This window comes from Argopecten irradians, chromosome 9 (genome assembly GCF_041381155.1).
Source record: "Argopecten irradians isolate NY chromosome 9, Ai_NY, whole genome shotgun sequence".
Classification (NCBI taxonomy): domain Eukaryota; kingdom Metazoa; phylum Mollusca; class Bivalvia; order Pectinida; family Pectinidae; genus Argopecten; species Argopecten irradians.
In genome coordinates this window covers 4,474,357-4,490,692 of record NC_091142.1, presented here as the reverse complement: position 1 = coordinate 4,490,692, position 16,336 = coordinate 4,474,357, and the positions used below count along the sequence as shown (strand labels likewise).

Sequence of the window (16,336 nt, the reverse complement as noted above, 5' to 3'; positions counted from 1 at the left end):
CCGCCGGTCGGCCATCTTGTTGACCGATCAGTCTCAAATTGCAATATGCACAACTAGGGCCCTAGGGGAACCTACATATGAAATTTGAAAAAGATCCCTTTTGTACTTTCTGAGAAATAGCGGTAACAAAAATTGTTAACGGACGGACGGACGGACGGACGGACGGACGGACGGAAGGACGGACGGACCACGGACGAAAGGCGATTTGAATAGCCCACCATCTGATGATGGTTGGCTAAAAATACATGTAAACTCGTTGTATGAAATAGATGCGATATACATATCTGAATATAGATACACTAAACAGGTTAAACCGCCTCGTCGAATGCTTATGTTAGTTCTACGTTAACGCTCTGTACATTTCCGAAAAGGCTTATAATTTTTGAAACGGGAATGTGAAACGAGATCGATAATTTTGACCGCGTGGTAGTTGACTATTACTGCGTCAGAAAGGTATTTGACCGAGAATGTGTTCGTTCTTGGAAAAAATAGTGATTGACATCTAGATGTGGTGTGGTATTGCTGGAGATCCCTAAAAGTTATAAACTTACTGTATACAAAACGAATGTAGATATTTGTTACCAATGTTATTCAATATTTCTAAAACACGAATCGTTTTTATATCTTTACCTGTGTCTATCATCGCGCAACGCCTAAATAACATACTATACTGTTCACATGTTTTTATGTACATGTACTTTATCATCAGTTATAAGTGTTCTGCCGTTTTCATGAAATTTATCATTCATAAACGTTATAAAGAAATAGTGGATAGTAATAGTATTGCCGTCGAAAAAAAAATGTTCAATTTCTCTTTCTTATCTTGATATTTCACTTCGAAGGCACCACATATTTACGCGCTTAAGAAATTGCGGATGCTTACGTCTAGCACAAATCGTAGTCCATTGCAAACTCACGACAGTTCGTAGGCTGCTTGATGAAACCAAACTTAGCGCCGACCAACTTTTAGACTGAAAGCAATAGGCACAAATATGGCCCCAGAGGAAAACCTCTATATGGATTTTCAGGAAAAGACTTTCAGTACAACGAGAAATACAATGTAGCAATAACAATCTTAAAATGTCAAAATCGGAGATGTTCAGCTGGCGACCATCTTGTATTTGGACGAGACTGAAAATGCACCAAGGCAGAAATAGGGACCACAAGATCCTTTCAAGACGCTTGGGTAAAACACACGTCTTCTTGTATAGTGGACCCCTTGTCCTTTTTATAGTGCTACATCATTTAAGAATGCTGCCGAAGACAGTACTGTACTTTATCATCGGTTATAAGTGTTCTGCCGTTTTCATAAAATTTATCATTCATAAACGTTATAAAGAAATACAGTGGATAGTAATAGTATTGCCGTCGAAAAAAAAATGTTCAATTTCTCTTTCTTATCTTGATATTTCACTTCGAAGGCACCACATATTTACGCGCTTAAGAAATTGCGGATGCTTACGTCTAGCACAAATCGTAGTCCATTGCAAACTCACGACAGTTCGTAGGCTGCTTGATGAAACCAAACTTAGCGCAATACAATGTAGCAATAACAAACTTAAAATGTCAAAATCGGAGATGTTCAGCTGGCGACCATCTTGTATTTGGACGAGACTGAAAATGCACCAAGGCAGAAATAGGGACCACAAGGTCCTTTCAAGACGCTTGGGTAAAACACACGAAGACACCAGTCAACATACCCCCGCCGTCACATTATACTGACAACAGGCAAGTCACTGAGAATCACGATCAACTACATTTTGACAATATTTCGAACTGACGTTTTCATTATTTTAGCACATCTGACACCTACAACCAAATATAAAGATCAGTAGAGCAAACTTCTAGCCACACAAATAGAAAAGAAATCCCCGATTTGCTTTTGATAGTTTTAATCACGTATTTACATATATATACATCTGATATAACTGGGTTAATCTACATTTGATCGAGTGAGAGAAGAGCTGCCTTATAATTTACAACACACGTGTGTGTTCCAAGAGTCATAAACATGATATCACTAATACACATACACAGAACATCTACAATTTCTCTACATACAATAGATCAACAAGTCACTGTAATGTATCAAGCAAAGGAACTTGATACAAAGACATCAAATTCACAGAACCATTGGCTTTCCATTCATGCAATTTGATTATACACATATGGATATAATGAATATTAACAATTTCAATGCATTTTTATTATTGTTTTTTTTTCATTGCAAAAACATTTCTATTGCCACACTACAAAAAGTGTATACATTTCACATACATATAAAACTAATAATGAATAATATATATAAATTAAAAGCATTTCTTTGCATCTACATAATATTTTCTTCCATCAAAAAAAGAATTTCTCATATGAATAGTAACATGAGCAGTTTACTATTTTTGCCTGTTTCTGTTTTGTCTATGCACTGCAAATCTGATTCTTAATTTGTAAATTCCAATATCCTTTTCTTCAGCTGAAAAGTTAATTATAAACAATTATTACTTTAACTGCTCTCAAAACAACCTCAGATATGTATTTTCTTTTCTTTATCCACTTCAAGACTGCAGTAGAATTTCAATTGACATAAGAATAGATAGTGAAGATTTATGATGAATAGTACCCCACTATGATATCATTGTTTGAACATGTCGTACATGATTTCACACCGACCAGTACTTAGTATGACAAACGTTAAAACGAAGTTAATAGCCACAACAACCACATTTCATTAAAGGATCAATTGTATATAAACACAATAACATGAAATGTCATAACATTATTGTGAGTAGCACGATCTAAACAGTTTGAAATAGAGCGAGACCTTAAATACAATGTTTTTTTATGACATTCATAGTGCTATGAACTAGTTTCGTGACATTCATTATGCTATGAACAATCTAATCGTCCAACATTATCAAACCTAGTGCTTTAGAAGTTAACGCCTCTCAATAATTTTAAGGATGAAGTTGTTTTATTCCAATACATCCTTTAATCAACTGAATCTTTGTAGCAAGAAATCAAGTTTCAAGTCTAGCAACCACTTTAATAGTAATTTTGAACTTCCAGTCGAGTTTCCAACCGCAAGAGCTTGCAAGTGTTTTTCAATAGTATCAGATATCAACAGTCTCATTCAAAGTGTAAGGTAAGGTATTTTTGAGCATTCCAGTTCTCCTTAGCTTTTGAGAGAATAACAAGATGAATTTAGTGTTTAGGAGGGTTTCTAGTTCTCATTGCATATGGCCCTTTAGACCCTGCCGCTGCTGCAGCTGCGGCAGCTTGTTGCTGTGGCGACTGTGTAACACTGACAATGCCCTGGGCCGTCCCCTGTGGCAACGCCTGGACAGCTGCTGCTGCCGCTTGTGCCGTTACTGCCCCGACTGGGAGCAGCGTTTGCTGTGATACCACGTTAGCTGAAGACTGTGGAATAGTCGTCACCTGGATTTGTGTGGTAGCCTGGGGAACTGGCGGCGACTCCTGTTGTACAGGGGCCGGTATTGTCTGTAAGATGGTGGCTGTTAGTGCAGGTGACTGACTAGAGGGCGCTACAGTCACAGTGAGAGGCTGTGGAACGTTAGGTGCCGATACCGTCGTGTGCACCTGTTGTAGCGTGGCCGGAGTAACCTGGATCTGCTGTATGGTCTGGGAGGTGGCCGTCGACTGGGAGATAGTGGCTATCTTAGCCTGTTGTGGGGCGACAGAATGTACTGTCTGGCGAGGATCAGTGGACAATGTTGAAACTACAGTTGGTTTGGTAGCTTGTGAGGAAGCTGTGGCCAGACTAAGTGTAGCCACAGACATATGTGGAGTGCCAGTCACTAATGTTGCGTGTGTGACCGGGTTAGACGCGGCTGTTATCGTCTGTAGGTGACTAGACTGTGTGGCAGACGTACTGAGAACCTTGTGGACTAGTTGACCCTGCTGACCCTGTGTCACCGTGGCGATGATGGTGGGCTGTGATGTGATGATCATGCCGCTGCCAGGGTTACGCTTGACGAGTTGCTGTAGTTGATAAGTAACATTCTGACCAGTGGAAGGTTGCTGGATTATCTGTACTGCATTGAGAGGCACAGGCTTACCCACTTGTCCTAGAGCTACAAAACAAAACATCAGTGGTACAGAACAAAACACAAGTTGTATAGAATAAAATATCAAGTCAACAAAACACAAACTGAAACTAGACCTCATCATATTCTTAGTCTTTTCAATATAATGCTAGGTTTACACTATGTTCCCGGCGGCCACGGCAGCCCCGTTTCGGGCCACCGTGGACAAAACGTGGTGACCGCGAGACAACTTGAGACAACGCAGAAGGACGTGATAGACAAACGTGAGCGGTCGTGATTACCGTGGATGCCGTGCCAGATTTTTAAACTGTCAAAAAATTTGCCACGGCAGTCACGGTACAGATGGTAAACGCCACAGGACGTCATAAAACGGGATTGACGTAACAAAACGTAACAATGCGTGCGAGGCCGTAACAAAACTTTCAGACGGTCCGTGGTGGAACGGGCAGCAAGCACGTTTCACGGAATCTAACGGTGATTTCAAGTTTTGTGACGTTCTGTTGCGTTTTTTCCACGTTTTATCACGGTTGATGCAGATTGGCTGCACGTTTTGTGCCGTTTTGTCAAGGTTTTGACGGCAAGCCAAGGTGGATGATAACCGTTTCGATACGTTCTGTCAAGGCACATCACGGCTTGTAGCGATTGAAAGCCCGACGTGATACGGCGTGTTACGTCTTATTACGGTCTTACGTTGCAACCAATATCTGATGAAGTATCATTGCCTGGCCTGGTACATATTTGCTACTTCATGGATTATTTGTATTATTAAATAGAAATAGTCATTATCAAACACATTAAAACCATCAAATTATACAAAAGCTATTATTGCAAAAGACAGATTAAGTGATTAACCATTACAGAAAAAATGGCGTAAAAATACTTAGCTATAATAATTATATATATTCATACCAAATATAATTTGTAATTAAAATGTGTTTGAAATGACATTTTCGGCAATAAATATTGTTTCATTTGCTTCAAAAAATCCCGGTATCAGACTTTCATCCCTAGTAAGCCTTGGCGGACCGTGAAAAACGTATCGGAGCTTGATCAAAACGTGTAAAACGTAGCAGACCTCATCAGATCGTAACAGGCCTAGTGAGAACGTAGTGGTATCCTTGATAGACCGTGCTAAAGCCGTAGTGTACCTTTAACCTTCCGGAACAGCACTTTCCCGTATATCCACGGTCCATGACGTAATCCGTAAAAGACCGTGGCAAAACTTCACAAGACCTAGCTCAACTTGAATACAGAGACAAAAATAGCCAAAATTCCACGGCGCACCACGTTTCGGGCAAACGGGGCTACCGTGATCGCCGGGAACATAGTGTAAACCTAGCATAAGAAATTACACTTTTCATCCAATTCATCATAACCTTTACATAACATAAGAAAACTTTTACTTAACTGAACCCAACAAATACGTACATGTTATCTTTGACGGCTGTTGGAGAGGACGTTTTTGCTGGCCTATCAGCTGCATCTGCTTTAGTGCCGGCTGTAGTTGGTTAATGGTAGTGGCTTTAGCTGAAAAAATATAATTATATTGTGATGTATATTTGTCTTCTTTCTTCAACAAAAGATTGTTAATTTCGGTTTTATTTTTAATAACTATAAACACATTCAAACTTTCAAAAGTCAACAGGATTATAGTAGCAAATTGAATGATCAGAGCATATGAATATACTTGAATAATATAAATATACATTGAAAACGTAGTTTAACAGGGTGAATACGTTTACAAAATTTGACTGTATGTAATGGCTCTGGTATCATTTATATGTACTACAAACTAAATTTAGATGAAAGAAAAAGACAAAAGATAATAAATTAACAAAGTACAGCAAAACCTATGACAGACAGGAAACCAGTACTGATACCCTAGAATAGATGAAATGTTACCACTCTGTAGTAAGACTTACCAACTCCAGCTTTCTGTTGGGGAAGTTGTGTTATTTGAATAGGTGTTCCAGCAGCGGAAGTCTTGACCGCTGTGGTCAGTGTGGCCGGCTGACCCACCTGATGGACCTGGGCCTGAATAATCTGTGTTGTAGGAATCTGTAGCAACAGATAAAATTACATTTTTAGGAAGTGAATATGATATCAGTAAGTGTAGTATCACAATTAAATATCAAAGAAACAAAATTTAACAGAGCATGACAATTTATTGACTCGTGCCCTATCCGGGCTTCGAACTCACCATCTAAGGCTAGTTGTGAGATCAATGATATTTCATATTTGCATATTTACAGAGTTAGTTCTCATGCGGGTTGGTATCAATTGTGACATCATTATTTTGTGGGCGCAGTTCATGAAGTTTTCTCAGAAAAGTATGATGTTCTGCTCACACACACACAACGTCACAATCAATATCTATATGCAAGGGGAGATAAATCTGTAATATGCAATTACAGAATAGATAAATTTCAATATTGATCTGACAGATTTTTTTTGTTTTTTTATTTCTTGTGAAAAAAATCGCATTTACCTAATGGACATGTTAGTCCCTTTTTAACAGATTGCGGAAGTAAATCAACATTTGGATCAGTATGTACGTAGCCTTTGCTGACTAACTGGTACCTACCCCTGCTCCTCCCTGAGTGGTAGCCATGTGGATCTGCTGGAGCTGAGTACCGGCTTGGCCCTGCGCCACCACCTGCACCTGTGTCTTCTGGGGCAACTTCTGCTGTAATAATAGTTCCTGTGGAATAGGACGAGCCAGGGAGGTCCCCATCTTCTGCTTAGGAACCTAAAATACAATCAGGTATAAGTACAAATGATATCCAAGTTGGTCCTCTTTCGCCGAAATTTATATTTGCTCCACAATAGGAAGTAATCTAATCTAGGTTTTGAAATTTAATCCAGTTTTTTTGTATACTTAGGTCTTTTTTTTATAACTTTGCAAGAAATGGCCTGGTTTGTATGAAAACATCTCATTACTTGATAAGATAATAAAGTCAAACTCACTTCATTTAAAATGCTGCTTTATTTCCAATATAAAGAATTATGCCCGTCTAACTCTATTTCTATATTTATTCCACCATCATATCGAAACAAAGATGAATTTAAATAAGTTTCCAATTCACAAGAACTTTGACTTTAACCAGGTCAAAGACTATACCCTGAGAGCAATTGGGTTGATACAACCCTGACTGAGCGCAATACCCATTTGATACTATGAAAACACTTTCTTTCCTCTCATGGAATTCTTTTGTATTTACCTGTTTCAATGTATATCAGAGGTACTCTGTATCTTACTTTTGTTAATTTTGATACACGTACCTGTGCTAAGCTAGTAACCAGCTGCTGAGCTATGACCTTCGGGGCTCCAACACTGCGACCTTGCTGTTGAAGCTGCTTCAACCTTTGCTGATTAATCTGATCAGGCTGTAACGGTAACAAACCACATTAGCTTCAATCCATAGTGATATAAGCCATCAAACACTTCATTCTAATATACACATACAGTATTCTATGCACAATCCATAGTGATCTATCCCATCAAACACTTCATTCTAATATACACATACCACATTCTATGTACAATCCACAGTGATCTAAGCCATCAAACACTTCATTCTAATATACACATACCATATTCTCTGTACAATCCATAGTGATCTATTCCATCAAACACTTCATTCTAATATACACATACCGTATTCTATGTACAATCCACAGTGATCTAAGCCATCAAACACTTCATTCTAATATACACATACCATATTCTCTGTACAATCCATAGTGATCTATTCCATCAAACACTTCATTCTAATATACACATACCGTATTCTATGTACAATCCACAGTGATCTAAGCCATCAAACACTTCATTCTAATATACACATACCATATTCTCTGTACAATCCATAGTGATCTATTCCATCAAACACTTCATTCTAATATACACATACCGTATTCTATGTACAATCCATAGTGATCTACGCCATCAAACACTTCATTCTAATATACACATACCGTATTCTCTGTACAATCCATAGTGATCTACGCCATCAAACACTTCATTCTAATATACACTTACCGTATTCTCTGTACAATCCATAGTGATCTACGCCATCAAACACTTCATTCTAATATACACATACCGTATTCTATGTACAATCCATAGTGATCTAAGCCATCAAACACTTCATTCTAATATACATATACCGTATTCTCTGTACAATCCATAGTGATCTATTCCATCAAACACTTCATTCTAATATACACATACTGTATTCTCTGTACAATCCATAGTGATCTATTCCATCAAACACTTCATTCTAATATACACATACCGTATTCTCTGTACAATCCATAGTGATCTATTCCATCAAACACTTCATTCTAATATACACATACTGTATTCTATGTACAATCCATAGTGATCTACGCCATCAAACACTTCATTCTAATATACACATACCGTATTCTATGTACAATCCATAGTGATCTATTCCATCAAACACTTCATTCTAATATACACATACTGTATTCTATGTACAAGCCATAGTGATCTACGCCATCAAACACTTCATTCTAATATACACATACCGTATTCTATGTACAATCCATAGTGATCTACGCCATCAAACACTTCATTCTAATATACACATACCGTATTCTCTGTACAATCCATAGTGATCTACGCCATCAAACACTTCATTCTAATATACACATACCGTATTCTATGTACAATCCATAGTGATCTACGCCATCAAACACTTCATTCTAATATACACATAACCGTATTCTATGTACAATCCACAGTGATCTACGCCATCAAACACTTCATTCTAATATACACATACCGTATTCTCTGTACAATCCATAGTGATCTACGCCATCAAACACTTCATTCTAATATACACTTACCGTATTCTCTGTACAATCCATAGTGATCTACTACGCCATCAAACACTTCATTCTAATATACACATACCGTATTCTATGTACAAGCCATAGTGATATATCCCATCAAACACTTCATTCTAATATACACATACCGTATTCTATGTACAATCCATAGTGATCTACGCCATCAAACACTTCATTCTAATATACACATACCGTATATTCTATGTACAATCCATAGTGATCTATCCATCAAACACTTCATTCTAATATACACATACCGTATTCTATGTACAATCCATAGTGATCTACCCATCAAACACTTCATTCTAATATACACATACCGTATTCTATGTACAATCCATAGTGATCTAATCAAACACTTCACTAATATCACATACCGTATTCTCTGTACAATCCATAGTGATCAATCCATCAAACACTTCATTCTAATATACACATACCGATTCTATGTACAATCCATAGTGATCTACGCCATCAAACACTTCATTCTAATATACACATACCGTATTCTTGTACAATCCATAGTGATCTACCCATCAAACACTTCATTCTAATATACACATCCGTATTCCATACCAAGTGATCTACTCCATCAAACACTTCATTCTAATATACACATACCGTATTCTATGTACAATCCATAGTGATCTACGCCATCAAACACTTCATTCTAATATACACATACCGTATTCTATGTACAATCCATAGTGATCTATCCATCAAACACTTCATTCTAATATACACATACCGTATTCTATGTACAATCCATAGTGATCTATATCCCATCAAACACTTCATTCTAATATACACATACCGTATTCTATGTACAATCCATCAGTGTCTAATATACATGAACTTGAGAGTCTTTACATGTGATGCCTTGTATCCCGTATTACATGAACTTGAGAGTCTTTACATGTGATGCCTTGTATCCCGTATTACATGAACTTGAGAGTCTTTACATGTGATGCCTTGTATCCCGTATTACATGAACTTGAGAGTCTTTACATGTGATGCCTTGTATCCCGTATTACATGAACTTGAGAGTCTTTACATGTGATGCCTTGTATCCCGTATTACATGAACTTGAGAGTCTTTACATGTGATGCCTTGTATCCCGTATTACATGAACTTGAGAGTCTTTACATGTGATGCCTTGTATCCCGTATTACATGAACTTGAGAGTCTTTACATGTGATGCCTTGTATCCCGTATTACATGAACTTGAGAGTCTTTACATGTGATGCCTTGTATCCCGTATTACATGAACTTGAGAGTCTTTACATGTGATGCCTTGTATCCCGTATTACATGAACTTGAGAGTCTTTACATGTGATGCCTTGTATCCCGTATTACATGAACTTGAGAGTCTTTACATGTGATGCCTTGTATCCCGTATTACATGAACTTGAGAGTCTTTACATGTGATGCCTTGTATCCCGTATTACATGAACTTGAGAGTCTTTACATGTGATGCCTTGTATCCCGTATTACATGAACTTGAGAGTCTTTACATGTGATGCCTTGTATCCCGTATTACATGAACTTGAGAGTCTTTACATGTGATGCCTTGTATCCCGTATTACATGAACTTGAGAGTCTTTACATGTGATGCCTTGTATCCCGTATTACATGAACTTGAGAGTCTTTACATGTGATGCCTTGTATCCCGTATTACATGAACTTGAGAGTCTTTACATGTGATGCCTTGTATCCCGTATTACATGAACTTGAGAGTCTTTACATGTGATGCCTTGTATCCCGTATTACATGAACTTGAGAGTCTTTACATGTGATGCCTTGTATCCCGTATTACATGAACTTGAGAGTCTTTACATGTGATGCCTGTATCCCGTTGAACTTGATCTTTACATGTGATTTGTATCCCGTATGAACTTGAGAGTCTTTACATGTGATGCCTTGTATCCCGTATTACATGAACTTGAGAGTCTTTACATGTGATGCCTTGTATCCCGTATTACATGAACTTGAGAGTCTTTACATGTGATGCCTTGTATCCCGTATTACATGAACTTGAGAGTCTTTACATGTGATGCCTTGTATCCCGTATTACATGAACTTGAGAGTCTTTACATGTGATGCCTTGTATCCCGTATTACATGAACTTGAGAGTCTTTACATGTGATGCCTTGTATCCCGTATTACATGAACTCTTTACATGTGATGCCTTGTATCCCGTATTACATGAACTTGAGAGTCTTTACATGTGATGCCTTGTATCCCGTATTACATGAACTTGAGAGTCTTTACATGTGATGCCTTGTATCCCGTATTACATGAACTTGAGAGTCTTTACATGTGATGCCTTGTATCCCGTATTACATGAACTTGAGAGTCTTTACATGTGATGCCTTGTATCCCGTATTACATGAACTTGAGAGTCTTTACATGTGATGCCTTGTATCCCGTATTACATGAACTTGAGAGTCTTTACATGAACTTGATGCCTTGTGTGCCTTGTATCCCGTATTACATGAACTTGAGAGTCTTTACATGTGATGCCTTGTATCCCGTATTACATGAACTTGAGAGTCTTTACATGTGATGCCTTGTATCCCGTATTACATGTAGAGTCTTTACATGTGATGCCTTGTATCTTGAACTTGAGAGTCTTTACATGTGATGCCTTGTATCCCGTATTACATGAACTTGAGAGTCTTTACGTCTTTATTACATGTGATGCCTTGTATCCCGTATTACATGAACTTGAGAGTCTTTACATGTGATGCCTTGTATCCCGTATTACATGAACTTGAGAGTCTTTACATGTGATGCCTTGTATCCCGTATTACATGAACTTGAGAGTCTTTACATGTGATGCCTTGTATCCCGTATTACATGAACTTGAGAGTCTTTACATGTGATGCCTTGTATCCCGTATTACATGAACTTGAGAGTCTTGATGCCTTGTATCCCGTATTACATGAACTTACTTTACATGTGATGCCTTGTATCCCGTATTACATGAACTTGAGAGTCTTTACATGTGATGCCTTGTATCCCGTATTACATGAACTTGAGAGTCTTTACATGTGATGCCTTGTATCCCGTATTACATGAACTTGAGAGTCTTTACATGTGATGCCTTGTATCCCGTATTACATGAACTTGAGAGTCTTTACATGTGATGCCTTGTATCCCGTATTACATGAACTTGAGAGTCTTTACATGTGATGCCTTGTATCCCGTATTACATGAACTTGAGAGTCTTTACATGTGATGCCTTGTATCCCGTATTACATGAACTTGAGAGTCTTTACATGTGATGCCTGTATCCCGATTACATGAACTTGAGAGTCTTTATGTGATGCCTTGTATCCCGTATTACATGAACTTGAGAGTCTTTACATGTGATGCCTTGTATCCCATATTACATGAACTTGAGAGTCTTTACATGTGATGCCTTGTATTCCGTATTACATGAACTTGAGAGAGAGTCTTTACATGTGATGCCTTGTATACCATATTACATGAACTTGAGAGTCTTTACATGTGATGCCTTGTATTCCGTATTACATGAACTTGAGAGTCTTTACATGTGATGCCTTGTATCCCGTATTACATGAACTTGAGAGTCTTTACATGTGATGCCTTGTATCCCGTATTACATGAACTTGAGAGTCTTTATATGTGAATCATGACATGATAATGCGTCTCTAAGGATAAGAGGCACATGCATCTTTATTGTAACAGATTATTGTACCAGGAGTACAGAAAGATTTGAAATATGATTGACTTTTTTCCCCGCCCACAACAAATGTTTTGGTTCATTAATAAGTGCCCCCTTTGTTACTATTATTTAAAAGCCTTGGGCGGTTAATATGGTTATTGCAAAATACATCTCTCTCTCTCTTTTTTTTTCAAAGACAATCAAATTTAAACCAAGTATTTCCATAAAACAAATCCTACACATGAAATTTGTCAGGAAAAGAGGAGACTGAAACAGAGGAAAACTTTGTGCTCCAGATTTCATGGTAGGGAGATATAAATAAGTTATCTAAAACTTAATATACAAATAGTAAAGGGGCTTTGATATAAACTTAGTGATTACAGTACGCCCATGTTAGTGTTCTCACCGTAAGGTTTAGTTTGCGCGGCTGCTGTTGTTGGAAGGCTGCCTGTCGCTGTTGCTGCCGTTGTGTCAAAGCGATCAGCTGTTGCTGTGTCAGGGCTTTTGTCATTGTAGCTTGAACAGTACCTGATTTATCAAACCAATATTCTAAATTTCTAGCCAGCAAGTGAGTTCAATTTACTTTCACGGAAATGGTACAGATTTTAGACTTGACAGTAGACCTACCTATCATAAAAGTGATCTTATTTTAGCATTTTTAGCAATAAAGAAATGTGGTAAAATAAAGTTACACTATTTAAATTGCTTCTGCAGTATACATGTCTATAACACATTTGAATAGGGCTGCAACTGCATCTACACTCGTATATATTTATGAAGTTCAAATTCATTTCTAGATATAAAGGTATCGGCAGCCAGCTAATCTCAGCATTCTGCTTACCTGAAGGCAGTGTTGTGCCCTGTGTGGAGGCGATACGAGCCAGCTGAGTGGAGGTAAGTGTTGGTACTGTAGTTTGGATCTGAGTTCGGGCCACCTGACCAGTCGTGGCTACGTGGGTCACCTGTCCTGTCTGACTGGTGATAGCCGTGATCTCTTGTATTGGTATTGTCAATGGCCGCTGGGCACGGATGGCTGGGTTCAACGTTCCAGTTACAGTCTATAAATAGACACAAATCTTAGGTTCAGAATAATAACTGATATTTATATCTGTCAAAGCATTGGATTATAATTACAACAATATTAATATCATGTTCATATCAAATAAATGATCATCTATACAGAAATGGATATTGTAAATGTACTAATATTGGCGAGACCAAACATTAGAGGAGAATTCCTTTCGAACCAGTTAGCGGAGTGATGAATTTGTGTATTCGCAATAGCTGCAATACAGCAAATGCTATTCATCCAATCATATTTTTGTGCAAAAAGCAATAAACGTGGTTATTGCTTATATGTATATTGCATTATTTCTCATTGATTTTCCTGATATATACTATTCATCGTAAACTTTTGTTCTATATTGGTGTTGAGTTGCTTACCACAGTAGAGGCCTGTCCGAGGCTGGTTGCTTGACTCATGCGACGGTTGATAGCGGCGAAGTTTCCACCCACACCACTAGGAGTATTTACTACAATGTTGCCTGTTGCTCCTACTGCACTACGAGCCAGGGAGACTGAGGTGGCACCCTGTTGAACTACCGACTTAGGAACAGCTGTAGCTGCCTGGAAACAAGTACATTTGGTTCAATTACAAGGAAAGAATTGTTACAATTTCTTTTGTCTACATGGCAAAAAAACAAACACCCTCTACCTAAAATTTCTTTTGTCTACATGGCCAAAAAAAATACCACCCTCTACCTAAATATGAAATTTCTTTGATTGGCTAGCTAGCTAACTCACCATGACAGCAGATGCAACAGTAGTCTGGATTGGCTGTAACTGCTGGGCGACCGCCCCCTGTGGGACGGCCCCCTGAGGGATTGCAATGGCAGCTGTCACAGTGACTGGCTGGGGTTGTGCAGTGGCAGGTGCAGCAGGACTTGCCTGGGTAGCAGCAGCCTGTTGCTGGGCAAGTGTCCGTGCGGCCAGGTGTTGCTGCTCGGCTGTCGCAGCCTGTCAAGACAAGCAGGATGTAAGGACTGAATGGTAAACAGTGTGAATTGGATAGGAAAAGTTATCTGTGCTTGGGGGATTGGAAAAATGGATTACAGGGTTTAGTCCCAGGTAGCAAGCAAGATGTTGGTTTAGGAAAGACTAAGAAATTCTAAATGCTGAATTTACATGTATACAAAACATATTTGAAATAAAGTAAATCTTTAATTCAAAATTTTGATTTCGGCATTACTTATAAAAGGGCATTTCCAATAGTTGTGATACCAACTTTCACTTTCAAAAACATTTACTATGGTTTAGAAGGACATTTTTGAGCCAATGTAAGCAGTGAAATATGCAGAACAATTTAATTTGAAAGACACTTACTGCAGCGGCTTGATTCTGTTTTTTCTCCCTCTGGATCCTTTGAGCTCGGATCTCTGCCACATTCATTGGGTCTAATGGCTGGTCGTACGTGATGCCACTCTCAGACAGCACGGCTGCATGTTTGGGATTTTTGGGTGTGGGGCTGACCAGTGTCTGTTTGAGTGTGGGAGGTCGTTTGGCAGCAAGTGTCTTGGCAGAGTCAAACCTCAGGGAGTGTAACATTGTGATAGCCTGGTTTCCATCTTGTACATACAACTGACTGGTGCGCATTGGACGGTTGTTCTTTGTCTGCAATAATAAATAGCGAGATAAAGGATCTACAACGTCATAAGCTAATTCTACGATCCGTGAATTGAGGTCAAACATGAAATTATGTTTCCAAAATATGTTAGGCTACTTAATGTTTTGAAGCCCCTTTCATAAAACTTTAATATAGGTATACAGTAATTGTTTTAATAAGTATCTTTTCCTCATAACTGTCTATACTACAAAGACATACCTTATATATGCCTTTGGTTTTCTTGCTCTGTTTTCGAGGGTTGATGTCATAGAGGATGCGTCCCTCTTCCCGTGGAATGATGACATTCTCGTATCTGTTCCTGCACTGTTTGGCCGAGCGGTACACCCGACTTACACTGCTGACTATGTCAGCTACCAGGTCCCAGTTCAGTTGATGGGCTGGGGACACGACCATCAGGTTCAGTGGAACGTCAAATAGACTTTGTACGGCCTGCAAACAGTTAAATACATCAATACTAGTTAAATACAGCAATACTATCACCAATGTCAGTCACCAAAACTCCTTAAGGTCCAGCAAGTTATCAAATGAGTTAAAGGCGAAAAGACACCTTGGACTGAAAATTCAAATTTTATCTATCTTTATTATCATTTTTATTTATTTTTTAATTTTTTGTTGAAGGGATGCAAAGCGAGTGGAGAAGTTGATTAATAACCTTGACCTTGATAATTATTTTAATTAACCCTGAAACTCAATCTGGTCAAAGATGTTTGAATTATCTGTACACGTGAAGTTTAATAATAAGTCACAAAGAAATACAGTCATGCGAGTGCTGACAATTTTTTCTCTAAAAATAGGAACAGTGACCTTGACCTAAAAAACCAAACAACCCTGAAAGTTAAAAGATATTTTTGATTCTCTATACGAAATTTGATAACAATCCATAAAGAAACAGAATTGTTGTGCAGTAAGCCAATTTGTAACAAAGATGTATAACACTAAAATGGTGGATACCACATATCTATACTGTCAAAGAATTATTGCCATCGAGTTTCATAGATATCCCTCTTGTACTTCTTCAGG

General features: G+C 38.2%; 1 protein-coding gene across 2 annotated transcripts in view; it reads right to left on the bottom strand.

The window, feature by feature from the left end:
* Positions 1-1,875: 1,875 nt before the first annotated feature.
* The window catches only part of LOC138331146 (helicase domino-like), a 55,740-nt gene continuing 41,279 nt past the window's right edge, over positions 1,876-16,336 (bottom strand). For both annotated transcript variants that reach the window (XM_069278615.1, XM_069278617.1), the window contains exons 40-50: positions 15,515-15,745; positions 15,016-15,303; positions 14,437-14,649; positions 14,077-14,259; positions 13,475-13,691; positions 13,040-13,161; positions 7,347-7,451; positions 6,649-6,813; positions 5,987-6,122; positions 5,493-5,591; positions 1,876-4,091 (exon numbers count right to left, since the gene is read on the bottom strand). In XM_069278615.1, the coding sequence (XP_069134716.1) occupies positions 3,202-4,091; positions 5,493-5,591; positions 5,987-6,122; positions 6,649-6,813; positions 7,347-7,451; positions 13,040-13,161; positions 13,475-13,691; positions 14,077-14,259; positions 14,437-14,649; positions 15,016-15,303; positions 15,515-15,745 (2,649 nt within the window). In that variant the 3' untranslated portion in view covers positions 1,876-3,201. The remainder of the gene's footprint in view (positions 4,092-5,492; positions 5,592-5,986; positions 6,123-6,648; positions 6,814-7,346; positions 7,452-13,039; positions 13,162-13,474; positions 13,692-14,076; positions 14,260-14,436; positions 14,650-15,015; positions 15,304-15,514; positions 15,746-16,336) is intronic.